Genomic DNA, 19471 nt, shown 5'->3' on the forward strand with positions numbered 1-19471 from the left:
AGTGATTTATTTTCCAGGACTGTCATTTCTGGGATGGGACAAAATACGTTTCACAGGATCTCAGCATAATCAACATCTCTTCTTTCTGGTTTATGCACAAATATAACCTTATCCTTCCTTTTGAAGTATATATATGTATGTGCACAAATGCAAGTCCTTTAGTAAGGCTGCCTTAACAAGGATGAATATCTAAGCACATACCTGTGCAGCCTAACTCAAATCAACACCTCAGCCAGATCAGAAAGCAATGCGCTCGAGTGGCTGCTGATGCAAAGGTATTTGCACAGCACAAGCACTGCAGCTGACGGATGTAGCTTCCCTTGCTTCCCTAAAATTACCCTGCTTCCCACCAGTGAAGGATCAAGCTGGAAGAGCTCAGACCAGGTAGTGAAAAGCAAAGGCCAGCTCTGTCACATTGCCCTTGCCCCAGCCCTGCAACCCATCATTAAAACCCATAGAGCTAAACCTGCAGTGAGGTAGTGCTGGAGATGAAGGATGGGTGAGACTAAAAGTAGCATCGTTCACGCTCCTCCCCACTGCATTTCTCCGTGCAAAATGCTTTTGTTGACCTGCAAACATCTCTATGACCTGAAGCATGGCATCCGTGAACACACATCCTCTGACACATCACAAAACCTTTATTAGTGTTCATCAGTGACACAGATTACAGGAACCAAAGGCAATTAAATAACATTTAACTTCACCACAGACTCAAGAAATACAAGTCACATTTGGCAAGGCAAACTTCTCAGTACACTGGGTTGCTTAAGTTATTATTATACAGAGAAAGAGGAATTTCCCTTACAAGGTTCTACGTATTCAGGATATTATTATTAATTACTATTGTGTCTTTCAGACAGTTCCTTTGGCAAGAATTCCCATTTTTTAAGCTTTTATTATATAAAAATATAACCAATTTTCATTATGTACAAACGTTACATTACACAATGTACAGGTTAAAAACACTACAAAAAAATGGCAGGCCATGGGTGAACCAAAAGAGGAAAAAACAACCCCTCAATGTAGAAAACATGAAAAAAAAATTAAATACTGCACATTTCATAAAAATTACATTAACTACAAACAATTCTTTTTTGTTTGCAAATATCAAACAGTACTGATGTGATTGGAAATCTTTCCCAACAACTTCATCTTTAAGGCACATCTTGCATATTTACACGTTCACCAGATACGGTCAATAACTTAAAGGCTCTCAGGAGTGACCTAGTCGTGTGCGCGGAGGGACGTTGTGTACTCAGGTGGGGAGCGTGTTGGGCTACACCTTCTCAGCTGTGTCCGTCTGGGGACCCAGGTATCTAGTGGAAGGGGCTGGGTAGAGGGGCACCCCAATCTCCTGCAGGTCGGGGAGCCGTGCGGGGCGCGGTGGGGAGAGCAGCGTGATCGTCCGGTCAAAGTCCCTGTGCAGCACTTTCTCATAGACACTCTGAAGCCCCACTGTTTTGGGCAGCTGGGCATGGTAAAAGTTGTCCCTGCGCAGGGGATCCCTGGGCAGGGACGTGCTTTTGCAGAAGGTGGAGAGTGGAGCTGAGGGATGGGGAGAGGGGTGCGGGTTAGCTCGGCTGCAGGAGGGGCTCCAGCAGCGGTCTGAGTGGCCCAGGATCTTGCACTCGGCCGTGCATGCCCACAGACCTAGAGAGAAAGAGAGAGAGGAGAAACCTGTCATTATTGCAGGAATAAATCCACATCATCAATAATCCTCAGAGCTATCAGTCATGGGATGATACAGTGCACTGATGGTGGGAGTCAGGAGTGATGCTCTATGGCACCACAAATCACCCTTGGGAAGGTCACGTCTCTTTGCTACGGACACTCCTCACAATCCTAACTTTAAGGGAAGCTTTTTGGGGAGGAAAAAAACTCCAATACCACAGTACTTCCAGCATCTGCTAATTTGTGCTGGGCACTCAGTGTGGAGAGGAATCAGCATCACATCAAAAGGCAGTTTGAGGCACTCAGAGTCAGATTTCCCCCTCCAGGTGCCCTGCCTAATCACTGTGCCCCAGGGATGGGTCCCTCTGTCCACCTCCCTGTCTGCCTGTCCATCTGAGGGGCTGAGCCCTTACCATTCTGCATGTGCGTGATGAGATCTTTCTTCAGGGCATCTCCGCTGATATCCGAGTCACTGTCATTGAAATCGCTGTCGCCTTTGCCACTGTCTTTGCCACTGAACTTCTCTGCCTCTCGGCCGGAGATGGTGTTGAATGAGTGCCCCTTCCAAATGGCTACGGGGGGAGCAGGCTCCTTGCCATAGCTTGGAGTGGCAGTGAAACCCTGCTGAGGTGAGAGGATCAAAGGAGACAGGAGAGAGGGAAGTGGTGAAGGGTAAATCAATATCGGAGCTGCACCTCTGTGATTCACATCCTCCAAGACACCACTCCCACCCCTTTCAGCTCCCTTTCCCTGAGATGGGACCTTACCTCCCCGCTTGGTCCTCTCAGCCTCTTCTGACCCTCATACAGGCAAGTGCTGTCACTGCTGCTCTCAGCAGTAGAGATCTCTTCAGCAGCTGGAGAAGGGTCAGGGCTGGTGAAAGAGGTTTTGCTGGGAAAGGTTCGTACCTCAAACACATTCCCCCTCTGGCTGCCCTCCTCCTGCTGGCCCTTCTCCAGGTGGGAGATGTCTATCTGGTCCTTCAGGGATGAGTTGTTTTTGATCTCGTTCCCCTTCTTGCGCCTGTTGCAAGTGGTAGCAATGGTGATGATAGCCACCAGCAGGAGGGTGCAGCTGCCTGCCAGGACAATGATCACGATCAGAGGGATGTCCCACTGCAAAGCCCTTCCTTCCCAGGAGCCAGGCTTGGCTATCTCCTGCATACTGGAAGGAGCAGTGGCAGTCACCAGGAAGCTGACTGTGGCTGTTGTGGCCAGGGGGGGGTTGCCGTTGTCTGTCACGGTGAGAATGACCTTGAACAGCTGCCCCAGCTCTTCAGAGAGGTCACCCCTCAGCACGATGTCCCCAGTGCTTGGGTTGATGGTGAAGAGGTCCTGCTGAGGCTCTTCCAGGAAGGCGAAGGTGAGCTCAGCATTGGCCCCATCATCTGCATCTCGAGCTTTGATCTGGGCCACCAGGGAGTCACGAGAGGTCTTGCTGGACACTCCAATTTCTGCTGTCCCATTGGTGAGCACTGGGTGGATGATGACAGGAGGGTTGTCATTCTGGTCCACCATCCTCACTTTGACAAGGGTGCTGCTGGACAGCTGCGGGGAGCCACCGTCAGTGGCCTGGATTCTCAGGTCCAACTGCTTGAGGATCTCATAGTTGAATGTCCTGAGAGCATAGATGGCCCCGGTGGCGGGGTCCACAGAGACATAGGTGGAGATGGGTGCCCCCATGACCTGTGTCTCCAGGAGTCGGTAGGTGACCTTACCATTGTGGCCAAGGTCGGGGTCACGGGCCACCACGGTGGTGATGTAGGCACCTGGCGGGTTGTTCTCTGGCATGGCCACCTCGTAGAGGGGCTTGGCAAAGAGCGGTGCGTTGTCATTCTCATCGCTCACCCGCACCGTGTACTGGCGGACAGTCTTGAAGGGTGGGGAGCCCAGGTCCTCGGCCACCACAGTGAGGTTATACTCAGGGATGCGCTCGCGGTCCAGCGCTGCTGTGGTGACAATCATGTAGCTGTCCTCGTAGGCTCGCTGCAGGGCAAAGTGGTCATGCCCACGGAGGCTGCAGCGCACCTGCCCATTGGCACCTGAGTCACGGTCTGAGGCGCTGACGAGGGCCACAAAGCTCTCACTGGCTGCCGCTTCGCTCACATAGGCCACACCAGTGGCACTGGCGGCCCCACGGAGGGCGCTGATGCTGATGCGTGGTGCGTTGTCATTGACATCAGTGAGGCGCACGACGACGGTGCAGGTGGCGGCACGAGGGCTGGTGCCACGGTCCTGGGCTCGCACGTCCAGCTCGTAGGTGCGGGTGCGCTCATAGTCCACAGCGGCCTCCAGGGTGAGGCGACCTGAGCGTGGGTCGAGGCGGAAGAGCCGCCGCGCCTCAGGGGGCACCTGGCTGCTAAAGGCGTAGATCACCTCTCCATTGGGGCCCTCATCAGGGTCGACGGCATCCAGATCGAGCAGCAGGGAGCCGGGCGGTGCGTCCTCAGGCAGCTCAACTGTGACCGAGCTCTGGGCAAAGGTGGGGCTGTTGTCATTGGCATCGAGGACGCGGACATGCACAGTGGCCGTGCCTGAGCGTGCCGGACTGCCACCATCCTTGGCCACCAGCTCCAGCGTGTAGGATGGCTGGCGCTCACGGTCCAACTCCTGGAGCAGCACCAGGTCAGCACAGCGTGCCCCATCTGCCCGTGTCTGTGCCTCCACTCCAAAGTGGCTGTTGAGGGAGACTTGGAAGCTTTGGATGGAGTTGGAGCCCACATCCTCATCCACAGCCACCTCCAGAGGGAGGCGAGTGCCAGGTGCGGCGCTCTCCGACACCTCCAGTGTCATCTGGGCACGGGGGAAGCGCGGCGCATTGTCGTTGATGTCACGCACCTCCAGCTCCACGTGCACTAGGCGGTAGCGCTCCCGCCAGCAGCTCACTACATCGAAGGCGAGGACGCACTGGGGGGCCTGCCCACACAGCTGCTCCCGGTCCAGCCCCCCTTCACCGATGCTCAGCTGCCCGTCCTCCTCCCGCACCCGCACCAGCGAGCTGTTGCTGAACTGCCGCATCAGTCGGAAGCTCATCTCCCCTGGCGCCTTCACCGGCATCTCGTCGGCCAGTGTGCCGATCACCGTGCCCGGCGCGCCCTCCTCCTCGGTGCGGTACCTCACCGTCTTGCCGCGGGACAGGGCCAGCAGGCAGGCCGCGGCCAGCAGCCGCAGCGAGCTTCTCATGGCTCAGCCCGACGGGGCGGTCCGGGGTGGCCGTGCGGATGTTTGTGTGTGTTGGGGAGCGATGCGAGATACCACGCCCGGCCCCGCGCTCCTTCCACCGCCGTCTGCATCTTTACGCGCCTCCGCGCCGCCTTTCATAGACGGCGGTATGCAAATGAACGAGCGGCCTAGCCAATGGGAGGCGGTGGTTCCCGAGACGGGGCGGCTCCCGCGTCCGGCGCGAGCGGCCGCTGGGTGCGGGCGCGGGGCTCTGCCCTTTGTCTTCATCAGTTCTGCGGGGTTTGGGGCTTTTCCCCCTTTATCCCTCCCCCCCCCCCTTATCCTTTTTTTCCCCTTTATTTCTTTTATTTTTCCTATTCTTCTCTTCCCCTGCCTCCCGTCTTCTCTCCCTCTCGGGATGCGCGGCAGCGGAGCTGGCGCAGCGCGGAGCATAACGCGCGGCGGGGTTTGTTAATCGTGCCGCAGGTCGGACAGGTGCCGTGGCTTGTCGCCCCGTGTCGTGACATGCCGCCCTGTGGCGTGGCATGTCGCCCCGTGGCGTGTCGCGGCTTGTCGGTGCATGTCGCGGCGTGTCGCGCGGTGGTTGCGCGGATTAGCGGGTTTTTGAGGAGGGGGAGGAGGGTCCCGGCATTCATCTGCGCGGCCGGAGTGGTGTGTTCCTCACGTGAGAGCCTGTGATCAGCGGCGTTAAGTCGCCTTTCAGGAGGTGTCCCTGCATGCTTTAGTATGCGTGTCACCGCCCGGGTTTCTTAAGCCTGGGGCACTAGCAGGCGAGGAGGGGGAAAAAAAAAAAAAAGAGAAAAGAAGAAGGAAAAAAAGAAGGGAAAAAAAAGTTCCAAATAGGATTTAGCATAAGCTTGAGGAGATTTGGAAAGGTTTCAAAGATCAGGCTGTATCAAAGGCTTATGAAGCCCTCGTTAGCTGTAGAAATATAATAGCATGGCAGGCTATCCCATTCGAGGGACCAATGTCTGTATTATTTCACTATGACAGGCTAAAGGGAGAGAAAGTTGAACAGTTTCCACAGAGGAGTTGGACTAAGTTGAATATAATGAGCAAACGCCACATGTATCCATTATGTCCCTCTATTCATTCCCAATCACTGCCATAACTCTTTGACTAAACGATGATGAGCGCTGAATTACACACAATGCCCTGCTCATATTAAAATACATTTAAGACCTATCCCTCCTGGTGCCCTGTTACGCCTATTCACAGGATTTTCCTTTTGTCCTAATCGGGCCTCTCTGGGAAGCAACACCAGTCTCGTTCCAGAATAACAAAATAACAGCATGAGACTGAAACCTGGCACGAACCGGGGGAACGAAACCATCTGCCCCGCGAGGCACCGGGGCCCCGCGCGGAGCCCAGAGTCCCGAGCAGCCTCTCGGTGCCTCTGCAGCCATGGGCAGGAGGCTCGGTGGGGTTGGAGGCTGGGGGTCCTCAGGGGCAGGTGGGTCGCCGGTAAACTGCGTGACCTTCATTCCCTCATTCCCTCTTCTTTTTCTTCCTTTCCCTTCTTCCATTTTTGGTTCCCTTTCCTTCTTCCTTGCCTCCTTCCCTCTTTTTCTTCCGCTTTTCCCTTCTTCCCTCTTCCTTTTCTTCCTTTCATCCTTGCTTCCCACTCCCTTGTTCATCTTTCCTTTCCCTCTTTCATCTCCCTCCCTTCCTTCCTTCCTTCCTTCCTTCCTTCCTTCCTTCCTTCCTTCCTTCCTTCCTTCCTTCCTTCCTTCCTTCCTTCCTTCCTTCCTTCCTTCCTTCCTTCCTTCCTTCCTTCCTTCCTTCCTTCCTTCCTTCCTTCCTTCCTTCCTTCCTTCCTTCCTTCCTTCCTTCCTTCCTTCCTTCCTTCCTTCCTTCCTTCCTTCCTTCCTCCCTTCCTCCCTTCCTCCCTTCCTCCCTTCCTCCCTTCCTCCCTTCCTCCCTTCCTTCCTCCCTTCCTCCCTTCCTCCCTTCCTTCCCTTCTTCCTCTCTTCCTTCCTTTTTTCTTTTCCCTCTTTCTTTGCCTGTTAAAGAAAGAAGGGGACACGAAGAAGGGGACACAAATGGGACGCGGTTCGTTCCCCCCTTGCCCCGGTTTCCTCTGGACACCCGCTCCTCCGCGCACCCAAAGCGATGTGGCATTAGCGGCATAAGCAACCCAGGGGCTGCGCGGGCGCTGCGCAGGGCTGCGCGGGCTCTGCTCTGGGCGGCACGCGCGGGGGGGGTGGTGTGTGGGATGGGGTGGTGTATGTGCGGCGGGGTGCCCGCAGCTCCGGCTTATGGAAATGGGATTTAAATGAGGCCTCGGCTCTGGCTGCGGGGCCGGGGATCCGCTCTGCCGCCAACTAAAGCCCCCCAAGCTCCTGCTTTCCATACGAAAAGCCTCCGCGCGGCTCCTTCCTCCTGCCCGCCGGAGCTCCGCAGGCGCCTGTCCAGCGGGGCGGGGGGGGGGGGGGGGGGGTGTGGAGTGGGAGGGGGGGGTGGGGTGGGTGCAGCGCCCGGGCCAGGCCGGGCCCCTTTGGGTCACCCTAGGTCCCCCTGAGACCTCTTGGCCCGAGATCCGGACCGGGCTGAGGTCCGGGGACCAGGTTGGGCTGCGTGCCTGGGGACGGGCCCAGCGGCCGGTAGCGGGCAGCGGGCAGCAGGGCGGCCCCTCATGTGTAACAGGATTATCTTTGCCATTTCAAGTTCCATACAGCATGTAATTTATTTTTAATTAGGATTAGATCGAGCAGGGAAGGATACCAGACCTCACCCCCCTCCTTTGCCCCTCCCCACAAAGACATGGCTATTCCACAAGGAGCTCTTATTCTTTATTAAAAGAAATAATTACTCAATCAATCAATAAAGAAGAGCTTTCATTTGCCTCCCATGCATTTTGAAGGAAAGAAGGGTGAAAAGGGCTGTATTTTCAATGTGTGCTCAAGTATTTGGATCAGAAGAGGCTTGGAAATCCTTCTTTCCCAGCCACCCAGTCCCCATCTCATGCACCTTCTATCCAAACCCGTTCTTAAGAGGGCCCCAGTGGGGTCTTGCTCCTCTTGCCTTTTTAGTTTAGAGGGCAAATGCACTTTCTCTGTGCCTGGGTTCTTGTTTCACAGTCATGACTTTGATTTTAAAAAATATCTGTTATCAGTCTCTCTGCTGGAGCAAAGCCTTCTCCCCAGTAGTTTGGGTGAAGTCCATTACAGAAATGTTCTGAAAGGCTAGGGAAGAATCCCGTTTTGCAGCTCCGAAATAAACATACGGATCAGCTGCATTAAAAGCACTTCTTTGAAATATTGTGGTTAAACAGCCCAGATTGGTTGATTGCTCCATGCGGAGACATATGTTCTTGCAAACTGTGCGTATTGTTACTAATGGGGATTCTCACACCACAGCCTTTCCTTTGAATCTTAGGCGCTGGTGGTTTCTCTGGAGCTGTTGCAAGGTTGTTTTAATAATTTACCAGCTCTCTTGCACTTAGCGTTGTTTCGGAGACTTGGAGCCTGCTAAGAAGCTAAGGAGGCATTTTGCAGTGTCCGGAGGTCTGATCCCTGCTGCCAGCCTTTTTCCCATACTTTTTAGACACAGAATCCAAAGCTGCTCCCAGAGTTGGGTGTCAGGCAAAGGAAAAAGCAAGAGTAACTGCTGTGAACCTGAATGCCTGGGTAATGTGCTGCTCCCGATAGGTGGAAGGACACGTACACCACCAGCTTGATGCCAACAGCAACCAAGGCAATGTTGGCCAGCAAATCATTCCAGGTTCTCTTTTGGTTTTTTTTTTAATTTTCCCTGATTCTGATCCAGCTCTTATAAGTAAAGTTTGTGGGCACTTTTCCCCCTCCCCACATATAGCCTTGCATGGTGTGATAAACCCCCAGGATCTCCTCTTCTTCCCTTCACCCCTTAAGCTAAGCACAGGACCTTATTGCTGACCCTTTCCACCATCACCTACAGCACAGTAAGTTTTCAGGTGTCCCAAGGTTCCAGTATCCCCAATGCAACAGGATAAGACTTTCCTCCTCTCAGCAGCTGCCTGAGATACGCTTCAATAATTTCTGTCAATGGAGATAAGTTAGTAGATGTCACATTTTGGGGCTGCAAAAGAAGGTAAGACTCTCACAGAGGTCCAACCCAGTATCTCAGGACCCCAATCACCTTGAGTGAGGATGTATAGCTTAACTAGACATACTGGGTGGTGGAAGCAAGCCAGGTTTAAGAAGAAGTGGCTGTGTTATAAGTGCTTCACCTTTTCTAGGAGATCTTAGGGGCACCAATCCCTGGCTATTCAAAGCCACCATCTATCCTTGGCCTTAGTTTACCCCACTGTGACTGTGTGGCCTCAGGGTGGTGCGATGGGATCCCCCTGTAGCACAAGCTGTGGCTTTGCTGAGCCTCGCAGGAGAAGCCAGGCTATCTGGGTATGGTCTCCAGCTGGTCCTGCTAACCCCTATACCCAGAGGGTCTGGCCAACTTCTCTCCAGCTGTGAAGTTGAGGCACAACATGTCCCCCTACCCCTTATCTCACAGGCTGCAGAGGGGTGGCATGACCTCTCTCCTTGGAAACTCATCTCCACGCTCAGCCAATGCCTCTTTCTTCTTGGGCATCCCTGCAGTCTCGGCTGCCTTGGAGTGATCTACAAAAACAAAGGAATTCCTTCTGCTTCACAGCCTAAACAATCCCCCCCCCGTTTAATCATTTCTGCAGCAACCAAGAAGTGTGGGTTAACCTGTCAAGCTCCACAAGTCTGGGTGACCAAAACCTCTGGAAAACAAAAGAGTGGAACGAAGCGGCAAAGGGTTTTGTTGCTCAATGACTGTTTGTGTTGGAGGGTAGCATGTAGCATTGTGCTACTGTCTCCAGCCATGCAGGCTATAGAAGACAGAGGCTGCAATCCTGCCTGTGAGCTCTGGGTTGGTATCAGGGTTATAAATCATCCCGACCATTTGTTTGTTGTATTTGCTCCAAATGCTTCCCTGCCTGTATCTGCCCTCTGTGAAATGTGGGTTAGAAGAAAGAGTTTGTTTTGCAGAAGAAAGGAACTGTGTGCCCATACCCCCTACCTGGCAAAGAGTTTTGAATCCACAGGGAATTTATTTTTTAATTGGATTAATTTCTAGCTGATCCTGGAGGAGCAGCTGGGGTCTTTGATTCAAGAGGTTAAAACAAAGGGGCATGAAACAAAAGACAGTTCTTCGCATTCCCCACACAGTGTGGGCCTAGTGCAAGCTGCCTGAAGGTATTCTCAGAGCAGTGCATTCCTAAAAGTCCCCCCACGTGGCCCTCAGCTAGGGTCTACTGCAGGCTTTTTGGGGGTTCTCCCTACGCTGTCTTGCCTGCAGGGGGGCTAGATGTGAGTTCTTCCCTCCTGCTCCACAACCCAGCTTATGATCCCACATAACCTTAATGCTTGGTGTCCCTCCCTTCTTCTGCCACCTGTTTTCCAGCTCTCTTTACCCTCTGCCTCTTCTGCCCCAGAAGGACCAAAGAGGCTTTTCAGCTGTTAAACCATGAGGCAGGTGCCCAGGTGCTCTCTCATCTGGAACAAGTTAATGAGGCTCAGCCTCACCAAGGTCTGGGGTATTTAGGTACTCAACTGACATTGAATACCATGGGAGCTGGACATATTTTAGCCTGGATGAGGACCTGAGGCTCCCTTAGACTCAGGCCCCCACGTCTGCAAAACACTTCTGTATCTCACAGTGGTGTTGTGAATCAGATGCACTGCAGATTGTAGGTGTGTTGTGGACAGATGACAGGCCAAGCCCTGCTGTTTGCCCACAAAGAGGACCGTTAGGATTTCAGAGATGCCCTTAGGAGGAACAACCTCTATTTTGCAGGTCCTTTTTGGCTATTTTGCCTCAGTGTCTTTGGTTTTAAGGGGTGCATGTAACATAGTTATTCACACCAGGCTCCGATGCAGACCTTTAGAAGAAATGCCTACCCTTTCCGTAGCTTGAGGTTTGATCAGACCACTGGGAGGCTGAAGAGGGGAGCTGCATGGCTTCTCTGCCTGGCTGTTGTGAATTGGTGCTCCCCCTACACGGCTGCTGCTGTACATCTGGCTGGGATGTCTTTCATACCACTTTGAAGGTGTCTGGGCTGGTATTTTTGGCTTTCCTCCAGCAGCTCCTTGTTTCCTCCTGGGCCTCGTTCACACTCTTCTCCTTGAAGGACTATTTGGGATTTAGGCTCTTACGAATGATGAATGGGTGGAAGAAATCCACCTCTCAGCTACCAGGAAGATGTAGAGTCCTCGGCAAATACTTATGAGTGGTGGTTGTGCTGTGCTCCACTGATTTTTGTGAGAGCCAACGTTCTAGTTTGTGTGCAAGGTCTCTTCCTTGAATGTCCTTCTGCTGCCCCTGGCTGGCCAATGTCAGTCACCCGGTGTCACTCACCCAGTGCCACACTAAACAAGCATGGTCATGTCACTTCTTGGGCTCTGCCTCCTTCCCACAGTTTCTGAAGTCCTTCCCAGTAGGAATACCCTTATGTAAGCACAAGGATAGTTGTAGACATGCTCATAGGTTGTTACTATGCCAATAAAAATATCCTCCCCATTTCTCTCCTGTCTCTGTATTTTCAGTCTTTCTCTGCACATGTGATTTCTTGCCCCCCCCCCCCCCCCGCCGCTGATACATGGGACAGGAGGGGACAATGGAAAGCGATCCTCATTGAGGTCTTGGAAACAGTGAAGTTGCATTAGCATGATGCCAAGTTCGAGCCAATTACCCAGTGTCACAGCAGGGTTAATAAACTTGGGCACAGCGCCACAGTTCTGATTCCCAGGCTAGGGGTGCTTTGCAGGTTCACGCCCTGGTCTGCTCCTGGTTGTTTCCCAGAGGGTTACAGTGAGGGGTGGCATGGGGGAAAGATGCGATGAAGAGGCAGGGACTCAGCCTTGTGCAGGGAATCCCTTCCTCCGCCTCCCCTCTCCGTTTCCCCCCTCTTCTCCCGCCTTGTCCTCCATCTTAATCGCGCCTCGGCTTGCAAAGTCAGAGCCCCCCCGCTGTGAAGGACTAAGTCTCTTCTTCTCCCAACCTCCTGAGCAGCAGCAGGCTGCGAGCAAGAGTGTGTCTCGTGTCACTTCTGTTGAAGAGGCTGTGAGAGTCGGGGAAGAGCCCGCGCGCAGGCGGCTGCCACGCTTGGCCGCCTGCCAGGGCAGGAATGCTATTCATTCCCGGGAAGCCAGCGAGCATCCTCCCGCAGCCGGCTGCCTCCCGGGCCGGAGGTGCTCCCAGAGCAAGGTTTTATTAGAGACCCCCAGAACTGACGCTGGGGTGAGCTTGGTCAGGCTGACCTCCTTCATCTGGGTTTTGGGATGGTCTCCTCTTCCTATCTGCAGGTGGGGCTCAGAGTTAAACCTCGCTGTCTGTCTCCACTTTATCATGCTGGGTTTCTTATAAGGACTGATACTAGCTCTGATGAATGCCAGCATGTTGCTGCCTGACATGCAGGCAGCTCTGGGCAGGGCAAGACAGGGAAATGGCAAGCAACAGGAAAGAGGAGGATGGAGAGCAAACGCATCCCATTACAAGAGATTCAGAAAAGCTTTAGATACTCATACCAAGTTGATGAGAAGTAAACTTTTCAGAAGCTTGGGGACTAGTGGAAATCTGGTTCCTAAATCATTTATGTGCTCTTGAGTATTTTCACCCTGGATTTTTGCTTTAAGCTTTTCTACTACCATATTTTGCTGCATTTCGTGAGTTTGGGGTGTTGCTTGGGATCAGATGAGACTGCTTTATGAGGCCATGGGAAGACATTTTCCTTCAGATTTGTTTTGTATCCAAATCCACCAGTGTACCAGTTAACACAAAGGAAAAACATGACTGCTACTGCGGAACCCAGGACAACCCTCAGCAAGTCTGCCGATGACACCAAGCTGTGTGGTTTGGTTGATACACTGGAGGGAAGGAATGCCATCCAGAGAGACCTCGACACGCTTGTGAGGTGGGCTGATGCCAACCTCATGAAGTTTAGACGTGACAAGTGCAAGGTTCTACACCTGGGTCGGAGCAATCCCAGGCACAGCTACAGGTTGGGCAGAGAAGAGATTCAGAGCAGCCCTGCGGAGAAGGACTTGGGGGTGTTGGTTGATGAGAAAATGAACATGAGCCGGCAGTATGTGCTTACAGCCCAGAAAGCCAACCGTATCCTGGGCTGCATCAAAAGGAGCGTGACCAGCAGGTCAAAGGACGTGATCCTGCCCCTCTACTCTGCTCTTGTGAAACCTCACCTGGAGTATTGTGTGTAGTTCTGGTGTCCTCAACATAAAAAGGACATGGAACTGTTGGAACAAGTCCAGAGGAGGGCCACGAGGATGATCAGGGGACTGGAGCACCTCCCATATGAAGATAGGCTGGGAAAGTTGGGGCTGTTCAGCCTGGAGAAGAGAAGGCTGCGTGGAGACCTCATAGCAGCCTTCCAGTATCTGAAGGGGGCCTATAGGGATGCTGGGGAAGGACTCTTCATTAGGGACTGTAGTGACAGGACAAGGGGTAACGGGTTAAAACTTAAACAGGGGAAGTTTAGGTTGGACATAAGGAGGAAATTGTTTCCTGTTAGGGTGGTGAGGCACTGGAATGGGTTGCCCAAGGAAGTTGTGAATGCTCCATCCCTGGCAGTGTTCAAGGCCAGGTTGGACGAAGCCTTGGGTAAGATTGTTTAGTGTGAGGTGTCCCTGCCCATGGCAGGGGGGTTGGAACTAGATGATCTTAAGGTCCTTTCCAACCCTAACTATTCTATGATTCTTTGACCTCCGCAGGACTTTGACCTCCAGAGCTACAAAGCAGTCCTGTACTCACTGCCCATCTTTCATGCGCACCTTTTGCTCATTCTGCGTGTACGCTATGCTGAAGGGGTCTAGCTGAGGAGGCACAATGCTGGCTCTGGCTGGGGGAGTGAAGAGAGGCAGGGCTGTTTCCTGTGGCTGAACGATGCATCTGCACCAAGGCCCACGGCAGAGTGCTTGCCCATCTTAAGGAGAGAGTCAGTCAGTCCCCAAGTGTCACCCGTCCCTCCTGCACCTGTAAAACTGCACTATAACAGGACAAGGAGGTGATCTCGAAACCACTGTGGTCTCTATGGCTACATCTATAACAGTGAATAGAATGGTCCATACTCTGGCTCTGCTTAATTTGCTTCTGCAGACTTAGCCTATGGTGATATGGCCTTTTTCCAGTCTGGGGGGAATTACCTGTTAGCCTTTTCAAGTTTAACCATCGGCTGCATTCACTAATTTAATTCACTTTAGAAAGAGGTTCACAATTTTACATGTCACTTGGTGTCTGTGGTTTTTGCATCTGGAAATATAGCACATATTTCACATGTGATCCCCAGGAAGAAAAATCATCTGGCCGCAGCGTCTGCAGAATTCTGTTCTGGAAACTTAAATAAATTGTTGTAGCTTTTTGAGCTCTGTAATAAATGTGTGGAATGATCTCACAAAAACCCAGCTTGAGGCTTAGAGAATAGGTGCTAAAGAAATGCATCAAATTAGATGAAAAAAAGAGGCATAAAATCCATGTTATTTCTCAAAATAAGGGCTGACTGCTCAAGCAGCTTTTCTGTTTGCTGCTGTACTAAACATCAAATTCGTGTTTCTGCCTTAAAGTATTTGCATCTCTGTAGTGAGCAGATCTGAAGGCTTTGTTTTGTGGGAGAGGTATGTGGTGGTGGTTGAGAAGTAGCAAATGATGCAGTCAGGCTTGGTTTGTAAGCCAAGGGTCACAGATGGGTAAAGGTTCATAGAAGTTAAAAGTGACACAAACAAGCATTTGGAGATGCTCCTGGAGCATCCTGAGCACTTTGAACTGGAGAGGTTTGAGCTTGCCTCAGCAGCATTGTATATGTATATGTTATATATTATAATGAATATGATAATTATTGGGGATAATTTATAATATATGTGTATTGTATCTGAGTGCCTCCTCAGTAGGTTAAGACAATGCTGTGAGAGTCTAAAGAAATGTGAAATCTAATTACTGTAGCTGTGTAAGTGAAGTAATGAGGAGCTTGAGAGTGTGACTGATAAGCAATTAGATACTAGACTAATGAGCAAGCTGTCTACAGTCCATCAAAAGAGTAAGGGAGGCTTGTGCAAGACACCCCTGGCATTGCAAAGAGGAAGATATACTGTATCTGAATGTGGCTTTCCAGGATACAGAACACAACATGAACACATGATGCTCACTAATGACTGGAGACTGTGTGCTCAGCTAACGGATAAAGTCATTAACCAGTCAAAAACATGTGACAGACTCACAGACAATAGGGACAGCAAAAAGTACAAAGTACAAGGAACTGCAAGTACATACAGCAGAGCTGCAGCTTGGATTGAAGGTGCTGGACTAGTGACTCTACAGTGCTGGGTTTGCTGTGCTATCTTACCCCAGATAAAACAACAGGGGTGAGAAGCTGCTGTTGGATTGGGTTGTGTGGTGAGTCTGGTGCTGGCAGAGCTGTGCTGGGACGGGGCAGCAGGGAGCCCGGCAAGGGGAGCAAGGGTAGAGGTAGTGGGTATGCTGGGGAAAGGCACCCAGGGCTTTCCGTGTGCTATAGGGAGTTCTGCAATAGCAAAACTTACATTGTGTAGAAGACTGTCTCTAGAAGCCTATTCTTCGGCAAGTATTAACCGTTTAAGCTGAAATTTTCCATCCTGGGTATCAGCTTCAGGCTGTTGGTTCTTTCTAACAGAGAGTTTCATCTGAAGCAGTTCAGCTATCTCCAGAAAGCAAGCTAGGGAAGATTTATCCTAGGCTTTCTTAATGGTTGTTTTGCCTGTAGGGTAAATATACAGGCTCTCCTCTTTTATTTCCTTTTTTTTTTTTCTTTCTCCTTCACTTTTTAAATTATGGAGTTTTCATGGTTTCACTTAAGGAGCTGAAATTTTGCAATGAGATGCCCTGCTAAAGCAGGCAAGTGCCTTGTGCCATTTTTGTGAGCGTTCACCCAAATTAGGTTACACATTTGAACCAGTGCAGCCTGCAGGTGTTAAGTAGTGTAGAGATTAAGCAGGTAAGTCCTTCCGCAGGTTCACTCAGGGCAGTGAGTACATCATGACTTTATCTGGCACAGGCCCTTGTTTTAAGTACAGGCTGGGCAGATCCAGAGGCCTGAAAGCAGTTTACGTCTCTCTGGGATCTCAGACAGGTGGAGAAGGAAACTGATGGGTTTGAACAAAGCAGGGATGGAGGTTTGGGGAGAGAAAAGTCAGAAGAGTCTGTTCTAACCATAGCACCTTTTTCCTGGTCTGCCACAAACTTGGATTGCTATTATGGGTATTTACGAGGCAGAGACAACTATTCACAGTATCACAGTATCACAGTATGCTGGAGATTGGAAGGGACCTCAAAAGATCATCTAGTCCAATCCCCCTCTGATAACGTTACACAGGAAACTTTGAATGTCTCCAGGGAAGGAGACTCCACAACCTCCCTGGGCAGCCTGTTCCAGTGTTCCGTCACCCTCACTGAGAAGAAGTTCCTTCTCAAGTTTAAGTGGAACCTCTTGTGTTCCAGTTTGCACCCATTACCCCTTGTCCTATCATTGTTTGCCACTGAGTAGAGCCTGGCTCCATCCTCGTGACACTCCCCCTTTATATATATTCCTCTTTATATTCCTCTTTATATTCCTTTTTTTATATTCCTCTTTATATTCCTTTATATTCCTCTGCTATTAGGAAACAACCATCAAGACCCAGTAGCTAAACACACCTTACTCTCTTGTTCTAAGAAAGATTCACCATGATAGCCCAACACCAGTCTTAGCTCTGTGCTTCCTCAAATGGGGCACAGTCTGTATGATGGACTTAAGTCTTGCAGCCCTGGGGACAGCTGCTGGAGAGCTGGTGGTGAAGTTATCATTTTCCAGTATCTATATCTTAAAGTCTAGGAAGATATTAATGGATCATCAATGGAGTTTGCAATGTCAAGCCCTACAGAGTGAGAGGAAAGCAGGCCTGAAGTATTTCAGCTTAGGTGTGCAAAATTAGTGGATATTAATCTACTAACCTGCATCTCTTTGTGTCTCAGCTCAGCAGCTGTAATGTGGACTTAATGATACATACTCCTTCCACGGGTTCATTATGGAAATAAGATAATTAACATCTGTGAATCACTCTAATTTAAGAGTGAGGAAGGCCAAAGAAAAGTCTATGAGAAAATTATTGCTTCCATCCTGAGCAGGACTGGAGTGATGTGAGGAAACTGTGGTGTGGAGCAGGGACCCAGAACATGCCATCAAAGGGAGAGAGGGCTCTCGGGTCTGCGGAGCAGAGCAGGAGGGTGGTGGAGAAACAACACTTCACTGTGCAAATAAGGATTGTATCATAGTGTGACTGGGGGCTGCAGAGACCTCCTTAGGCCCCATATTTCCTAGTTTAAGTGCTTGACTTTGCAGTCTTATCAATATACTTCCAGTGCAGTTCTCTTGGGTGCCATAGCTGTTGAAATATATAGGTGTGTGGAGGTAAAACTCTGTCCTGTATGCCCTGTAATCAAGCAAGTTGCCTGTGGCATGATGGGGATTTAGATCAGTGGTTGCTCATTAAGCAACAAACTTTGGCTGCCCAGGTGGTGACTTCTCTTTTCACTGTCCTCCAGGTACACAGTGACCTTTCTGGCTTCCTTCTCTGCAGCCATAAACTTCCTCTGTTCTTCCTTCAGTGAGAAAGAAACCTCTGTGTGGGGCTCCCTCATTTTACTGATACAGGAACATGGTGTGTGAGACTAAATAGCACCAAAGCCTTATATGGGGACTGCAGCTTTTTGAGGAGGAAAAGAGGCTTCTAAGTCAAAGGCTGAAGGCCCAGTGAGCCTTGAGGCAAAGCTGTGAAGAGCTTATTTTGGACAGCCAAAAATGATTCTCAGGCACAGTTTGGTTAAAGTGTGCCTTGTGAGGTTGAAGGTCTATGCTATACTGCCATGCCATGGCCTCCCTGTATGTTCTTGGGCAAGGCATCATGTCTTACAGTTGAAATAATATATACTCCACAGAGGGCAGTGGGTTCAGTCTGTGGTTAGGTCCTTTAGGAATGCTGCAATGAAAAAAATCAAAGCTACTGATTTTATTTTTCTAAACCCCTTTCAGACATCTAAAATCTCAGTGAAGTCATTCCTGATGGTGTCCTGGGTTCAGCAGTAGCAGTCATTTTTCCCCTTCTTGGTAGCTGGTGTAGTGCAGTGTTTTGACTTTCAGCTCGGGAACAGAGCTGATAACAAGGATGTTTTGGTTTGGCCAAGGATTTTGTGAGCCTCATGCTCTGCCAGGGAGGAGGGGGAGCCAGGAGGAAGCAGAGACAGGACACCTGACCCAAACTGACCAAAGAGGTATTCCATACCACAGCACGTCATGGCCAGGATGTAACTGGGAGTTAGCCGGAAGGGCTGGGGGACTGCGGGGTTGGAGGAGGTATCGGTCAGAGCCTGGTCGGGCTGAGGGGGGGCAAGTTATCGGTCGGCTGGTGCTGAGGTGTTGTATTCTCTTCCCTTGTTATTTCCTTTATCATTATTATCATTGGTGGTAGCAGTAGTGATTTGTGTTATACCTTAGTTACTAAACTGTTCTTATCTCAACCTGTGGGAGTTGCATTCTTTTCGATTCTCCTCTCCGTCCCTCCGAGAGCAGGGGGAGGGCAAGAAAGGGGGGGAAGTGAATGAACGAGTTACCTGACTGGGTTTAAACCACGACAGTTCTTTTTGGCACCCAACGTGGGGCACGAAGGGTTGAGATAACGACAGATTTGACTGGATTAATAGTCACTCGTCACAATGCTGATTTATTGGATCTCAGAGTTGTTCTTGTTGATCTCACAGCTTCAGAATGTTGTAACTTACTTAGAGCCGGTATTTGCTGTGATAGTGTTTATCAAGTGTGGGGCTTGGGCTAAGGTTCTTGTCTCACTGTGCTTTATGGCAATGGCTTGTAATACGGGCGGGCTCCAGCAGCAGGGCGGGACGGAGGTGGCCGTGGACTTGTACCTGGCCGTCCGGCTGCTCCTCACCGTCCTGGCCCTCACCCTACTCTCCATCTTCGTGAGGCTGCGGGGAGCCGAGGGGGAGCGGCCCCGGGAGCCGGCGGCTGCTGAAGCGGCCCGGGAGAGCGGCCCCGGGGACCAAGCGGCGGCGGGAGCGGGGCTGGAGGCCGCGAGGGGACGGCTGCCGGTGGAGGTGGCCGGGGCCGTCGAGGAGCGGAAGGAGGCGGCTGCAGAGCAGCGGGAGAAGGGCGCGGAGGAGCCGAGCCCCGCGGCCGAGCCCAGTCCCGCGGCCGAGCCCAGTCCCGCGGCCGAGCCCAGCCCCGCGGCCGAGCCCAGCCCCGCGACGGCCGAGAGCATTCCCCGGAAGCCGCCCGCCGAGCCCCAGGAGGATGCAGGAGACCACGCAGCATTTCCCAGCAAGGCAGAGGAGGAAGAGCTGGACTCAGGAAAAGAGAAGCTGGCGGTGGGAGAGCCAGGCAAGCACAGCAGCTACACCAGCCCCAGTGACAAGTACAGCAGCATCAACTGAGAGTTCTGAAGGTTTTGAATGGCCTTTGGGTGTCCTTGGGACCTGCCTGCTGATTGTGATGGGGATCAGCATGTTGGCACACACACAGACTGTGTTCTACCCACAACCATTTTGTCTGATCTCAAAAGTTAAGCAGAGTCAGGTTT

At 51.4% G+C, this 19471-nt stretch overlaps 1 protein-coding gene across 4 annotated transcripts; it reads right to left on the reverse strand.

The window, feature by feature from the left end:
- Window positions 1-617: 617 nt before the first annotated feature.
- PCDH8 (protocadherin 8) lies at window positions 618-4972 on the reverse strand. 4 transcript variants are annotated; one of them, XM_062636853.1, is made up of 3 exons: window positions 2580-4972; window positions 2085-2292; window positions 618-1650 (listed from the first exon to the last, which is right to left on the reverse strand). In XM_062636853.1, exons 1-3 carry the CDS (start codon window positions 4851-4853, stop codon window positions 1277-1279), a joined length of 2856 nt encoding a protein of 951 aa, XP_062492837.1. In that variant the 5' UTR covers window positions 4854-4972; the 3' UTR covers window positions 618-1276. The 4 variants fall into 4 exon arrangements, with proteins under 4 accessions (XP_062492837.1, XP_062492836.1, XP_062492835.1 ...); XM_062636852.1 differs by having other exon boundaries at window positions 2085-2295; XM_062636851.1 differs by having other exon boundaries at window positions 2439-4972.
- Between the last annotated feature and the right edge of the window lie 14499 nt (window positions 4973-19471).

This window comes from Pezoporus occidentalis, unplaced genomic scaffold (genome assembly GCF_034315485.1).
Source record: "Pezoporus occidentalis ecotype Australia unplaced genomic scaffold, CSIRO_AGI_Poc_V1 ctg5, whole genome shotgun sequence".
NCBI classification, from domain to species: domain Eukaryota; kingdom Metazoa; phylum Chordata; class Aves; order Psittaciformes; family Psittacidae; genus Pezoporus; species Pezoporus occidentalis.

Bases quoted from the DNA above. Each gene is read 5' to 3' on its own strand.
- PCDH8 (XM_062636850.1), bottom strand. From the start codon at position 4,853: ATGAGAAGCTCGCTGCGGCTGCTGGCCGCGGCCTGCCTGCTGGCCCTG. The intron at 2,296-2,438 runs GTAAGGTCCCAT...CTCTCACCTCAG, and splicing joins TGAGAGGACCAAGCGGGGAG to CAGGGTTTCACTGCCACTCC. The intron at 1,651-2,084 runs GTAAGGGCTCAG...CTTTCTCTCTAG, and splicing joins CATCACGCACATGCAGAATG to GTCTGTGGGCATGCACGGCC.